General features: G+C 41.6%; 1 protein-coding gene across 1 annotated transcript in view; it reads left to right on the top strand.

The window, feature by feature from the left end:
* KCNU1 (potassium calcium-activated channel subfamily U member 1) overlaps window positions 1–15,783 on the top strand; it is a 67,874-nt gene that overhangs the window by 23,777 nt on the left and 28,314 nt on the right. Inside the window, exons 17-18 of the mRNA XM_067568425.1 lie at window positions 2,048–2,134; window positions 2,273–2,373. Of these exons, the coding sequence (XP_067424526.1) occupies window positions 2,048–2,134; window positions 2,273–2,373 (188 nt within the window). The remainder of the gene's footprint in view (window positions 1–2,047; window positions 2,135–2,272; window positions 2,374–15,783) is intronic.

Raw genomic sequence — 15,783 nt, 5'->3', positions numbered from 1 at the left:
GTGCTGACAGCAGAACTTGCTAAAATCGGAAGCTGATCTGGACCAGAGCCATATAACGGTTCCTAACTGCTCTAAGGATAAAATGCAAGACACCCTAATGGGGACGCTGGAACTGGCTGAAATAAGGAGAATGAGCCAATGCTATAGATCTTATATCTACACTACAGAGCTGTACCGCTGTAAGGTCTCCTGTGTAGCCGCTCTATGCTGAGGAGAAAGAGCTCTCCCGTCAGCATTATTAAACCACCCCAGCCAGCGGCAGTAGCTAGGTCAGTGGGAGAGCGTCTCCCACCACCAGAGCGCTGTCCACGCCAGCACTTTTGTCAGTGACACCTATGTCGGTCAAGAGTTTTACCGATAAAAGTGCAAGAGTAGACGTCGCCTTAGGAAACATTGCGAAATTATCCAGAAAACAGCGGTTTGTTAAGTGCAATTATTTTTTTTCTGCCTTTGTAAACGAAGCGTCTGCCTGCTTTGGGGAAACTGCTGAGAACGTGAAAAGAAACACTGACAACAAAACAAAGGGACATAGGAGAGAGAAAACTGCTCGAGATATCACAGGCCTGATTTCCAGAGGTGCTGCATGCTCACAACTGTGAAGTCAGTGAGTGTTGTGGGTGATCAGCTCCACTAAGAGTCAGTCCCTGGGTGAATCTCCTGCTTCTGATGTCTGTAGGGAAATAATTGGAATGAGAAAGAGAAGATGAAAGGGGGGGGAAACATTTTGAGGCAGGGACCATCTTTTTGTTCTGTGTTTGTACGGAATCTACCACAATGGGGGCTTTGGTCCATGGCCAAGGCTGCTAGATGTTGCCACAATAATAATAATAATAATTAATAATTAATAATTCTTTCTTCTGTCTCAGTTGTTTCTTCAGAGGTAACTAAGCAACTAAAGAGGAGGAGGAGCTGAGGGGAGGTGTATCCTCTTCCTTTCTGGGTGGGAAATGAAAAGATTAATCCTTATGTAGCTGTTCCCTGCTCCAGCTGTACTGCCAAGACCCATTAAAACGGGGTTGAAATCAGTAGGATGTTAGGATGTCACTGGCACATCCAGCAGCTGAGGAAGTCTGCCGATGTGTATCTAATAAATTTAGTAACACTGCAGGGGGATTCTACCTAGATGTACCTCGTACTTCTAGCAGCACAGCAGGTGCGTGCTCCCTGAATGTGCCTGCGATGTTCAGGTGTCTTTTCCCCTGCATGTAATAGCATGTTTAGCATCACAGCTGGTGCATTGAACCTACACCTCCCTCATACCTTTAGCAGCACAGCAGGCATGCTTTAATGGGAAGTGTTTGGCATACCCAGCAACACAGTGGGTGCACCTGGATATATCTGGAATATTCAGCAACTGCCGCCAGGCTATGAATTTATCCACTCAATTAAAATAAATGTTTTTAAATAGTTTTTGAGAACAAAAAGCGTCAGTTTCCTATAAACGTAACAATTTAACAAACATTTTTTTTAAAAACCCAAACTTTATTCTACTGTAGCAATTATATGAAGATTGGTCTTGTCATTAAAACATTAGATTGGGACTCAGGAGATTGGGATTTGAGTCGTGGCTCTGCTACAGACTCCCCCATGTGTCCACAGGCAAGTCAGTCTCTCTGCCTCAGTACCCCATCTGTGAAATGGAGTGAGTAACACTTCACTGCCTGATGGGGGTGCTGTGAAAGTCGAATACGACAGTGATGGTGGGGCGGTGTATAAGTGCCTTGTAGATTATAAGGCAAGAAGGGATCTTTATGACCATCTACTCTGACTCCTTGCAGAACACATGCCAAAGAACCTCACCCAATAGATGCAGACGATTGGAATCATTTCTCAAAGGTGGTGGTATATTCTCCATCACTGAGAATTTTTAAATCAAGATTGGATGTTTTTCCAAAAGATCTGCTTTAGGAATTTTTTTGGGGAAGTTCTATGGCCAGTGTGATACAGGAGGTCGGACTAGCTGATCACAATGATCCCTGCTGGCCTCGGAATCTGCGAACGGTAACTTGACTTTTTCTTGTTTTGTTTCCAAACTGTTTTCCAATAGCATCCTGGTCAACCCATCTGCGCAGATAAAACTCCATCGAAACACAATGGGCTTTTTTATTGCCAAGTCCAGGGTGCAAGTCAAAAGGTAACTTTCCATTGTATTCTACAGTAAAAAAAAGTTCTAGAGAAGTAGAGCTTTCAGGAGTGAACAAATGCCTTCGGACCTATTCCTCCACTCCGCTAAATTTAATCCAATTTCTCCTGATTTGCTTTTGTCATCCAGGGCTCATTTTTACTGTAAAGCCTGCCATAGTGATATCGATAAACCGGAGCTGATTAAAAAATGTCACTGTAGAAGCAAATCTCGGACAAAAGCCTTTACAGGTAATATTCTGTTCAGACTGGGTTTCAGTTAGAATAAAGAGGAGGATGGTTCAATAACCTAAGAATCAGGTATGAATTACCCAGCTACCCTCTATTTAGGGGTTCTCAAACTGGGGGTCAGGACCCCTCAGGGGGTCACCAGGTTATTATAGGGGGGTCATGAGCAATGTGTGCAGCTGACAGCCTGAGCCCTTCAGACCTGGGTGGCCAAAGAGCCACTGGATGCATGCCCAGCTCTGAAAGCAGCGCTGCCCCCACCAGCAACACAGAAGTAAGAGTGGCATGGTATGGGGGGACGGGTCCTCACTTTTTGTGGTGGGGGGGGCGGTCTTCACAGCCTGAAATATTTTCAAAGGGGGTCCCAGCAAAAGAGTTTGAGAATCCCTGCGCTATTTCCTGCGCTTCTGAAAACATAGGTTTGAACATAATCCTTTTGCCTTCTGAAAGATTGAAACTGAATGGCATACAAGTTATTGAGTTACAGATCTTTCAGACGAGTTCTCAAAAGACCCATCTACTCTAATTGGACTTTAAAGGTTCCTGTTTCATTTTTTGTCAGAGCCACATCTCCTTGGCCAGAATTTCCCCTACACTCATTGTCATGCTTTGCATGGGATGCTGCTCTTTAATCTGGGAGCTCGAGTCTGAGGTGATTGCATCTCACTGGTTCTGTATGCATATAGTTTGTGAGGTGCTTTGGAGTGAAAGACGCTACAGGATAAAACCAGAGGGTCCCACTCAGTTTGTACTCAATTCCTGCTCAGGCAAAACTCTCATTCAAGTCAGTGGGAATTAACCTAAGTTCAGGTTGAGTATGACAATGAGTAAGGGTGTCAGAATATGGCCCTATATTAGATATTATTATCATCATCAGAATATGAAATACAAAAGATGAGGGCCACAAAGACGGATTTGAGGTTGAGCAAAGATGTATTACAAGGTTTAAGGACTTTATATGAAAGATCGGGAAAGAATAGATTGCATGGGAAAAACTCCTGTTCATGATAATGTCAATGCAACAGTGGAATGGCTCAATTCCCATCCCACCCCAAATTCCATGGGACTGGTAATGGGACATTCAGCCTTTTGGTACTAAGCCTTTCGGTACTAAGGATCTTAGTTCATTCCTTAGTGGATACATGTCCATGCCAAAATGCACATCATTTTGCTCATTACTAATTAACATCCTTCTTGCTTCATTGATTCATGGAATTTAAGGCTAGAAAGTACCATTACATCATCTAATCTGACCTTCTATATATCACAGGCACTCAGTGTATCACTGTACATCACAAAATGCACTCACTTATCTCTATATTGAACTCCAATAACTTGTGTTTTCCTAAAGCACAACTTGCGTTATACCAGTGTGACCTCAAAGACCTGGGAGCTGTGATACCCCCCTATCCCCAAAAAGGTGTTCTCCTCTGAATAATGTTGAGGTCTGTTGTGGGGGTCGTCTGGGGCAGCACGCACGGCAGCTACAAATACTGGCTGAAATTTTCAAAGCAGTCTAAATCCTCTAGTTTCAGTGAAGAATGTGTATGTAAATCTCTTAGACTGTTTTGAAATTTTCAGCCACCGCGTCTGTTCCCTGGATATAGGACTTTGCCGTACAGAGCTGTCGGTCAGGTATCTTACATCAGCACTCAGCAAATTCACACTCACAAAAGATACATATTAAATTAAATCAACTTTCAGCAGTAGATGGCAGCCAAGCCCCATTATTAAATATCTGGCTGAAGTGCACAGGGCTGAGACAGAGAAAAAACTCATTCATAGAGAGTGCTCAGCAAAACAGACCATATGAAAAAACACAAGGATGCTGACACCTGGAGGATTCCATAAAGGAATGTCATTTACAAAGAGAAATTGTAGCCCATTTTAAGTCCCATATACTTATTAAAATAGATGCAACTACCCCCAAAGCCAGCTGCCTCGCAGAACAGAGGCTTCTGTGTAATACAAAGGCATCTCAAAAAGAGTCATCAGTAAAGAGGGAGAGACACTGATGCTGTCAGAGCTCTCACACCTGGTAGGTTTTCCTTTTCTTTTCTGTACAATTTTACATGGTTGGATGAAAGGACAAGGTCGGATTTTAATATAAATGTAGCTTATTAAGAAACCATTGTTTACAAAGCTACAGTTTTGCACTAGATACACTGCAAGGAAACAGTTGCTTCAGAGGAATCAGAAGTATTGCCAGAGATAAGAACTTGCCATCAGTTCCCCTTGGCTTTTGGATGTATTAGAACAAAACGCTGCATAAAAATAAGTGCTTTGGCTTGTGATGGAAAAAGTAATGTAGCTTAATCAGTGAGTTAAAGAATCATGAGCCAGATGCCCCGCTGGTGTAAATTAGCCTCTCTCCATTCTCTTCAATGGAATCTACAAACTAATGCAGGAGCCTAAGAGAATTGAACTTCAGTTAAAGCAGCCAAGAGTTTTCCCACTGTGTATGACATATAGTGTCAGCATTTAATTGGAGTACACATGGCTGTGAAAGGAAAGGGCAATGTGTTAGAATCAGAGACAAGGGCTATTCCTGCCTTATCCCCCAAATACCTAAATCTTGCCAATAATTATTGGTAAAACATAACCTTCTGCCATCTGGGGTTGCCATGGTATGTTTAAGATGAAGCCAGCCTGAAGCGATTTCTCAGATGTCTGTTTGTCCTGAAGTTGTTAGGCTGTTTTTACATTTATCTACCATATCTGTCTGGCTTACCATACTTTTATGAAGCCTGATCTCATGTAAAGACTGACAGCTGCACGCTGTGTCTTCAGAGAGCTGTTTTCTTTCCCACCCACCTCCTTTAAAACAAATCCCCAGATAAGGAAACATCAGTCACTTGGATACACTGAGACAGGGCACTGTAAGTAAATAGAGGAGGGTAGAATTGCAGGTAGAGCTATCTTATTACCAGAAATAAATGCACCTGCTTCTGACATATGTGTGTGGTGCAATTACTGCTTACTAAAATTGACAAACAGCCGATGCAAAAAGATGTCCATTTTCTGCCAGGAGTATGTATCGACTCATGAGATGTTTCAGCTGGATTAGAACAAATTGGAAGGAGTTATAACATCAGAAGGAAACAAAGGGCGTGTGAGAGGTCTCACCTGTCAGACTGTGTGAGGAAGAGATATGTGGATCTGAAAGCCTCTCCAGTCAAAATTCCACCCACGTACGCACATTGGACTTGTTTGGACCCATGTAACGTGGAGATCTTTGCTGAGCCTCCAGTCAGGCTCCGACAGTGATAGGAAAAGGCAGGCCACAAGACTGACAAAGACTGACAAAGAGCAGGAGAAGCTGAGAAGCAGTGGGCCAAATCCTGAGACCTTTGCACAGTTGTTACTTAGCAGGAAGGACCTCAGGGTCTAGCCCAGAGAGGATTAGATGGAATGTCAGTTTCTTCAGAGAAATGATACTCCGTGGTTAGGGCATTTGTCTGTGACTTTAGAGGTCTACGTTCATTTCCCTGATCAGCTGCAGCCTCCATGTATGTGACATTGGGCAATACAATTGAGCTCTCTGTGCCTCACTTCTCCATCTGTAAAATGGAGATAATAGCACTGCCTTGCTTCACAAGGGTGCTGGGAGTATAAAAACATTCACGATTGAGATGCTCAGACAAGTGCATCAGTAATGGGGCAAACTACCTAAAACAGATTCACCTTTCCCTCTGTGACTTTTATTTTTAATCAGATGGAGGAGATTGTCTAGAACTCTTTCTCTAATCTAAGCCTAACTCACACGTAAAGAGAATCCCCCACTCTCATCCCGCAAATAGCAATTGAACACTAAGGCATAACAGGCTGTGCAAGTGTGTGTTATACCATCAGACCTAAGGGCTTGTTTACATGGGAACAGTAAGAATATGTCTACACTGAGATTATACTGGCATAATTTAAGATTTTTCTGTTGGTGCAAGAACACCACCTCCCCCAAATTAATTTAGCTGTGTTGAGGGAAGTCCTCTTTCATGGACATAACTGTGTTTACATTGGGATATAGTTACGTTGGTATAGCTATGTCAGTCAGGGATATAACTTTTTAGTGTATGCCAGGTCTCAAGAAAATTAACCCATTCCAATGTTTTAAATGAATTAGCTGAACTGCATTAAATCCATGTGGACATAATTATAAAGTGGCTTTCATTTGGTTTATTTTATTTCCCTTTGGAAGTGAATTAAACTAAACTGATCAGGCTATTTCTGCGCAGCTCCATAGTGTGGACAACAGTGTGAGCCGTATTCTAACAGCCCCAGGTGGATGCTCTTGGGGTGAACTATTTTATAGTGCATATGTAAAGTATGTAGCTGATAGCCTTATACATGGTTAATACCACATAGCTATGAGTTAACACAGTCCTCTTTCAAATAGGCCTGTGTTACCAAGAAGTAGGTACCTTTTGATTCACACCACCAGCATCAACATGAAGCAGTTAGCGTGCAACACACTGATGCATTCTGCAGTTCATACTCCCATAGTTCACACTGAGTCACAGTACAGACAAGCCCTGAGTTAAGGCTACTTTAATTCTGAATAAACATGTCCACACAGGTTTTAACAAATCCACACCTTTGTTAATTTGGATTAATTTTCCCGAGTGTCCTCATGCAGACAAGCCTTTAGGAGTATGGTAAAGGTATTCATCTTTCACCGAATAGGACAAGTACCAAAGACACTGGAAAAGTCTGATTAGGCCAGTGCAGTTTGCATTGCCAAAGGATACATGACAGGGTCATCTGTTTTGGGGGGCGAAACTTGGCAGTTTTGTGTGAGTTTTACTTTTAGCTTTTCAGTTTGCATCCCCTAAAAACTACAAACTGAAAGGTTTATTTGAACAACCCTTTGGAACGAAGCCATGAGTCTTATATCTATGGAGTATTAGCCATTTATAAGGCTATCATGTACATACTAGACATATGCATCATAATATAATACTGTGCTTTATTAGTTGTGTAGTTGTTTGGCTAAGCAATTACCCAAAGCCCCATTCCTGAGCATTTTTTAAGCCCCTGCAGATGTCTCAAATGGTGCTGTGGCCACTTGCAATCAGCATATAAATACAATCAAGGGATATATAAAGAGAGGCAAATTCCTTTTCATTGCCTTTGTTTCAGACAAGCTGAGGCATCCCCGAGAATTAATGTATATTCCAGACCAAGAACCAGTAAATTCCAGGTCTCTTGGGGTTCTTCCTGCTTCGGTTTATGCTGCCAGGTAAGAAATTCAGAGCTTTTCCTGGTCTTGGTCTTGTGGCGGTGAGCATTTGGTGAGAGAGATGAGAATGTCCAGGCATTTCGTTCTAAAATGGAATTATAAACCCTTTGCACCTGCTTCTAGTGGCATTGCTACTGGTTTTGATTGCAGTGGATGGTTTACGGCTTCTCCCTTCCTTGATTAATTGAATGGCCTTGTAAAAGCCCAACTCAACCCTGCACACCCCGTTTCTCACACCTCAGCTTCTCGGGTCTTCACTGACCGCTCAGTCGGTCCAGATAGGTTGATCTGACGGTGGCGACTTTGCCGCAGTCAGTGTAGAGAAACCCTATTGACCTTCAGTGGGACTGCTCATGGTGTAAGGTACTTAGCATAAGTAAGGGGATCACTGTCTGATTCTTAGCTGGCAGCAGTAGTAGGCTGTTCTACTGTGATGAGTCATGCTCTATATGGGGATGAAGCACATATTGGCCAGAGTTGTTATACAAGGACTTATGGGGAGTACACAAGATCCTGGCCGGGGAGGGACCCAACCAATGTTTGTCACCTTCCTTCTACAAAGGCTTGAGATCAAAGTCCATTAGCATCTCATGAACACCAGAAACCTAGAGAAAACAAATCTTAATAAATAAATAAATACCCCCCCCACCCCACAATCCTTTTCTCTATTTTGACAACAAAGGCAAGTAATGGCATGGCAAAAACTCCAGGATCTCCTCTAGGTAACTCTGCAGCTGTCCCCAGCACTTACGCAGTATCGGAACAATAAAACATTGTTCATTGCTCCTGCCCTACAACCAGTCAGGTCAGCTGTAAATATTGGAACTACATAGTAAACACATATACACGCACCGATAGATTGTGCTGACTCGTTAAATATAAGTGAAAGCACAATTAGATTTATAACACGTCTCTTTTCCCCCCACACCCCACAACATAATACACACACACACGCACACACCAAAAAACCTCACAACCTGCCGAAATATCGTTATTAAAATGTGCATGAAAAGTCAATTATGCCAGAGGGAGATATTCAAGAGAAGTGAGTTTCCATACACTGGCATTACACCTTGGGGATTATATATTTCTTATTTATTTATTTTTCCCTGAGATCTTTGCTGCCATTTAACGAAAAGGAACACAAATTTTACTAGGAGATGTTCTGTAATCCCTTGAAGATGCAGCCAAGTACGCAAATACATAATAATTCCCTTCCCCATCAAGATTCTCCCACACCATCAAATCACAAAAAAGGCAATGATGTCCCATCTAGCGAAGTCATCATTGTACCATACACTATGTTTTCTGATGTCTAGATTTAAATGTCACCAGGGATTGGGCTTCCACTGCTTCCCATGGGATGACATTTTACAATGTTACAGTTAGTAGTAGTATTTATTATCTGTATTGTAATAGCGCCAAAGCTCCTATTGAGATCAGGACCCTGTTATGCTAGGCACTGAATACACACATAGTAAGAGTCAGTCCCTTTTTAAAAGAGCTCACAGTCTAAATAGAGAAGACAGACAAAGTCTCGGACTATGCAACAAAGTTTTGCTGGCATAGCTGTGTCATCTAGGAATGTGAAAAAATCATGCCACCTAGTGAACATGGCTACGCTGGCAAAACCACTGGTGTACACGCAACTATGCCAACTGAAGAGTGCATCTGTTGTCTTAGCTTATGTCATTCTGGGAGGTGGTGTATCTATGCCGGAAGAAGAACACCTTCTGTCTGCCTATACTGCATCTCCACTAGCGGGCTCTGCTGGCATAGAGAGGTGAAATGATGTGCCCAGGTTCACACAACAGAGAGACACTCTGTTAGACAGAGTTGTCAGGAGGACAATAATTTATTCCAATAACTTTCTTCTCTTCTTTCATTCACGTCCATATTCTCAGCAGTGACAATGCAGCCAAATGAAGTCTTTGCTATCCTTCATTCGATTTCTATTGTCTAATATTCCACAAGGGTTTGACCCTGACTCCTTGGCATGCATTTGGAGATCCAGACATGCCTTTCACTAGTGGTTGCCACCACTAACTACTCTTGCTAAGTGTAGCACGCCAACTGAGGTAGAGTCCCGGCATGTGGCACTGCGGTGCACATGCAGCTATTTGGAGCCACCAGTAAGAGATGAGTGAGTTGCCAGGTGAACTGCAAGCAAACCATCCCTCATAGGTGTGACTGTTTACCACGTGGGGGCACTACCTCTTGAACTCACCCCATACAGCCGTAAAGTAACTTTCCAGGTTTCCAAATGTGGCTTTGTTCTGCACTGGAATTAAACAAAACCGACTGTCTTTGTGAAAATGGAATTGAGTGACTATGCCTGAGCTTTTTGATCCTGGACTGTCTAATGAAAGAATGACTCTCTCTCACACTCTGCAGCCCGATGGTAAGGGCCTGGACTGGGATGTAGGAGAGCCATGTTTAAGTCCCTGCTTTGCTAGATTTGGGATGACAAACTCTGCTTCAAATCCTGCACAACAGGGAAATAAATACAGGTTGTGCATGTTGCAGGCCACTGCCCTGGCCACCAAGCGGTGGAACGTGAGTCTGCCAGGCTTGAGCCCTGGACCAAAACTCGTCTTGACAGATTGAAATTTCACTGAACTAGGGACCCTTTGCACCTCAGCTGGCATTTTAAAAGGGGGATCTATGGAAATTAGGAGCCCAGCTCCCAGTGACCTTCAATGGGAGTCAGTTACTTAGCTCCCAGAGGCTCCTTTGGAATGCCAGTCCTTGTGTTCATGGACAGAAGTGCTCCAATAGTTTTCCAAACTGGCTCCGTAACATTTGGAGCATGCTATGCTGCATCAGAGTTAGAAGCCACTTCCTCTTGAACCATTGCAGTGCAAATGTGGACACAGACTGACTGCATTGGTTCACATTGTGCACCAGACGCTGTTCAGAATGTTCAAGAACCACGACTAGGAGCTACGAGGAGAACTGTGGGGTAGATGGCGAGAGGGCATTTCAATTGAAATGGTTTAGTGACAGTGCTGCTGTGCATAAGGGAATATGCAAGGGATCTTAAACCAATTCATTCTGGTTAGTGTGGATGTACTGAACTGTTCATGCTTAAACCAGTGCAGTTACAAATGTAGATAAGAACTTAGAGATCACATGAGCCCTTCCTAAGAAGGTTGGAGAGACATAGGGACTTTTAAGGCACATACTTTTAAGCTTCCCATACAAAGAGGTGCTCAGATACCACTGAAATGGGCTCCATCTAAGGAGAGAGAAAGAGAGAGAGAGAATTTTTTTTTAAAAGCCAATAAGTTTCTCGGGAATTTTCAAATCATTTTAATACTTTTTCAGAACTTTTGAAATGTCAAAATCAACAAACTTTTTCATTGCTCAAAAAATGTTGACGAGCTCCATATTTACTCAAAAAACTCCATTTTTGGTTTTTTAACAAAACATTCGGGTCTATATTTGTTGGAGGGGAGTTGTCAAAATTGAATTTTCAATGTAAAAGTTCATCAAAAACTTGAAATTCAGAAAATTTCAAGGAGGTCGAATTGAATGGAATAGGGCAGAGTTATAAGGCCTCAAATACGCACGGGGCCCAGCTCTTGCTGAAACATGCAGAGCTCTGATTAAAGATGTCTTCTCTCAAATCACACACACAAAACTCAAACACACATTTTTTCCACACACAATAGATCCCCAAGAAGTGAGTCTTTATATCCAGGAAATTAATTTAACTAGCACCATTTAAGAAAAGAAATGCTATATAGCTGGGCTACAAGTGAAAGAATAAAAACCTGTTAGGATCCTGAGACACTTATGAGTCTTTCAATCAATACACTTCCTTTACTAGACATGGTTTTTCCACATGTTCTTGCCTATAGGCATGACAAATTTAATGGTGTATTTTTTGCTGAGTTGTTGACTCTTGTTTTTCATTCCTGCTATGTTTCTAGATAGATACTAAGGAATGTTAGTGCATAAGATCCCATATTGCTGCTTGACTGTGCCGTCTCTGATTCCCATCTTGTCTCGGATGAGAGATCATTTAGCCAAACAAAGGATTAATAAAAACTGAATTAGATGAAGGGGAAAACCAGGTTGAAGAACCAAATTTTAGTTCCTCTTTAATTGAAACTTATCTAGCATCTGGATAATTGTTCATAAATACCTGCTGAGTTGCGAAGCCTGCGTTAGGGCTTGTCAGTCTTTAATAAATCTTAAAGATTTAAGATCTTATTCTTTGATGCTACCCATCACATCTCAATCCAAAGGCGAGGCAAAACAAAGCAATAATGCTAAGCACTCCAGCGTTCAGTTAATCTGGCAGAATGCATCGCGATCTTTATGAATGTGTGTGAGGGGCCGTGCAGGAGCTAGCGAAAAGGTCATCGGTATTTTTGGAGCAATAAATCACATAGGGGAAAGATTTGCATTTTGGCTGTATAACATCCAAGGCCGGACTAGAGAGAGAATACTTTGAAGTAATATTTCTCTGCTGACTTGTTTTATTAGCTTCCTTTAAACATGTTACATTATTGCTTATAGAATTTCATTTACTTGGATTGGCAGCTTGATAAATATGTCTATTGGCGATGATTTGGATTGCTCTGGGCATTAATATTATTAAAACCTGTCACATGGAAATGTCTGAAAGATGACTTACTGTAAAGATTACAGCATGAAATAAATCATACCATGGTATTTGTTACCGTTTATGGCCTCTTGGAGCCGAGTCAATCCCTTTTTATGTTGCATTATTTTTCAAGTTTTTATAGCCTTACATTATATATCGCTGTCAGAAATGAACAGATGGGGTGTCAAACACGAGCCTTCTGAATAATTCTCACCCTTGGGTTATTTGTATGAAGGACAAGTGTAAAACTGTGTTCTCAAGAAAAGGGAGAATAGATAGAGGTGGAGAAAGTGTTGTTACAATAAGCAAGATCCTTTTTGTCAGCGTGCACAGTGTGCTTTTGATCCCTACATGGCATTTGCCCTGAAGGAGTGGGGGTTCTGGGAAAGTTTAGCTGCCTGTGTTTTAGTCAGGGGAAAAACCTAACTTACAAGTTAAACAAGTTACACTTTCCCTTTGTTTTTCTGTTGATAGATATGTCAGTGGGTGTTTAAAACCATAGCCCAACCTAAGAGCATTTGGATAAAGAAGAAAAGTTCAGATGCTTCTCTGTATCTCTTTGGTCTTGGAAATGTTGGGCCTTCCAATGTCATTTAGAAATTGTTTTTCACTTCTCATCCCTCTTAAAATTCCAAAGTTAACCCTTTAGAGGGGTTTTTTGGAAAATGTTTAGTAGGCCATTTCTTATTTCATCTACATTTTCCCAAATATTGTTTTGAAAATCTGATTCTCCCCAGGAGCTTAAATGAAGAGTGTGGGGAGGATGGGGGAAAGATTGTGAAGGGGGCAGGTAGAGTCATGTGAAATGATCCATTTTTCTTGAATATTTGTGAACCTGATCTAAGGCAGGCTTTTTGTTTTGTATTCTGGAAAGTGAAGGTATTATTTTGCATTCTTCTCTTTATCCTAGAGGGGAGTCCTATGCTTCTTGATGCGTATTAGCAAAAAGTCCTTGTCTGTGTCAAGATGATAGATTAGATGAATTGATAGATAAGATCAGCTGATAAATGCACATGCAGTTCATTGTACTTGTCTGGACTGGAGAATTCAAGTGATACACATTCATCTGTACTCTCTCTCTTTCTTCCTCCACAACCCCTTGTCCCCAGAATCCTAGAAGGGAACCCAACACAACTCAACCTAATCTTCAGCAACATTATGTTAGTTCCTCTTTTCCTTCATAAATGAATTTTTTAAAACATCCTAATTTATTATTCTAACACAGCACCAGGTGGGTCTTGATCATGGAGCTCTGACGTCTTTTTCAAATTATGGATAACTCAATCAATACAGCTCAACAACCAGTGTATAATACATGATAGCCTGGAGCAAGTGGTGGTAGGGTATGAAACTTAGTGACAAAAAATGTGCAAAAAGTTCCAAAACTGTCTAGAGGTGTCTAGTTTAGTGTCCTTTCATAGATCTGATTACATGTGTTTTGGTACCAGTAAGTGAATCTCATTTACAAGTACCACATTTTTGCCTAATAGCCAATGAGAAAACTCCATTTGCATGTGGAATTTTTAAGACATGCTATAATACAAGGAGGTAAAAATCTGTCCCCATTGAAGTCAATGGATGTTTTGCCACTGACAAGCAATGGGACCATGATTCCACCACAATTTATTTCTTGACTTAAACTCAGCTGAAATCTGTATGTTGGCCTCCTTATCCTCTTGTCCCTGCTCTCCAGACAGCAGGACATGCAGAATGTCATGTACCAAGAGGTGACAGCTACATCTGTGTGGGAAATGGTTTGGGTTAACCAATACATTTTTTAAGGTAATTTAAGAACATTTTGTTTCAATCTGGACCATTAAAATTCTATAATTATTTTAAATTTCAAAAGGAAAAGTCATCATGAACTATGAAGTTGGAATTTTTGTTTGAAAAATTGTCAAAAGGGGACGTTTCAACAATATCTAAACTTTTTTTCCAAAAAAATGTCTAGTCAAGAAACGCATCGAAACAAACCATTTTCTGAAAACAGTTTCAGCTTTGATGAATCAACATATTTTGACGGGAGTTTGCCAAAATTTCCCAACCAGCTTTGGTGCCGTTTCAACCCCTGCTGTCTGCTGACTTCCTCGGTTATTCATGCATTTCACAGTCCACTACAAATCTCCCTTCCTCATCTTTAAAGATGCCTTTGGCCTTATTCCAGCCAATCTCACAGACATGATCTATCTCAGCTCCCTTTGCCATTCTCGCTCTTTATGCTATCAGCACCAGCTTTGCTCTATTTTTTTTTCTTTCAAGCTTGCCACTGTTGATGAGAGAGAGCTGAGAGCCTTCCTCTCTGCAACTTCTGCTACTCCTGCATTTTCCTCCCTTTTTTTTCAAATCTCATGTGAAAGCACCTAAACCTCTTCATTCCCTTCTCCCATACCTATTATCAAGCTTTCCAATGGGTTTTAGGCACACATTTGATATGCAAATTGAAGTTGCAGTGGCCAATGTAATGAGAGTTGTTCCCACCCATATATCGCTAGCTCCATTTCACATTGTACAATAGTATAACACTTTAAGAATTTGCATGATTGCCTGTGTGAGTTCTGAGTGCATAAGGATAAGTTTCATAATTAGCTTTCCCTGTGAACTTGTGCAAACCAGTCTATTTCTAATTTGGTCAGCTCCTGATTTTTAATGACGATGCAGAGAGTGACTGAAGTTTCTGGCAGTATGCACTTCATAATTGAATTACCTACAGTAATTCTGACAATTACACAAATGCCATAAATCACATTGTAATGATCCATTTAAAAAAAAAAAAAAAAGCAGCTATTTAATTGCTGTGTGGGGATTTGAGTTAAACAGGTATGCAGTGGATTAACAAGGAACTATGAGCTCCTTGGAGTACAAGCCAGCCACATTTTGTTAGTTGAACTGGTGCTCTAGCATGTGAGAAATACTGGTAGGAAACCTCTTTGACAGGGCCAAGTTTTGAATTCCTTAATCCGCCTGGGAGGAACTTACCCCTGTGCAAAGGACTAGCTACAAGGCCTGTGCACCACTGAAGAACTCAAAATAGGGCTTAAACAGGACTTAAATTGTGTATAGGCCTTATGTGCGGTGAATTTCACCCTTTGTGCTCAATCCTTGCCCAACAAAACTCCTCTTTGTTTCACTGAGTCCAAAGACCCATTACTCTACCATGTATGTCTACCTAAGAGAATATGGTTGTTTTGTATTGGATTCAATCCATCCCAGTGTCGAAAGCCTGCACCACAGCTACATGCCACTTGGAGAGGACTTGTGGATAAGGCAGTGGAAGGACTGCCACAAACTGTGTGACTTGGGGCAAAATGACTTGACTTTCCTGTTCCTCATCTATAAAATGGGGACAATGATTCTTTCTTTGGGTGTGTCTACACTTAAAACATTACAGTGGCACAGCTATCTCCCTCCACTGCCTACACCAACAGGAGGGGTTCTCCCATCAGCATAGGTAATCCACCTTCCCAAGAAGCAGTAGCTAGGTTGACGGAAGAATTCTGTCATTGACCTAGACTAGTGCTGTCTGTGTGGAGACTTAGGGGGACATAATTAAGCTATTTAGGAG

Source organism: Emydura macquarii, unplaced genomic scaffold (assembly GCF_026122565.2).
Source record: "Emydura macquarii macquarii isolate MOO-44397 ecotype Brisbane River unplaced genomic scaffold, CSIRO-AGI_Emac_v2 contig_2894, whole genome shotgun sequence".
NCBI lineage: Eukaryota > Metazoa > Chordata > Testudines > Chelidae > Emydura > Emydura macquarii.
Note: the sequence above shows the minus strand (reverse complement) of the source record. Positions and strands in the feature narration are given on the sequence as shown.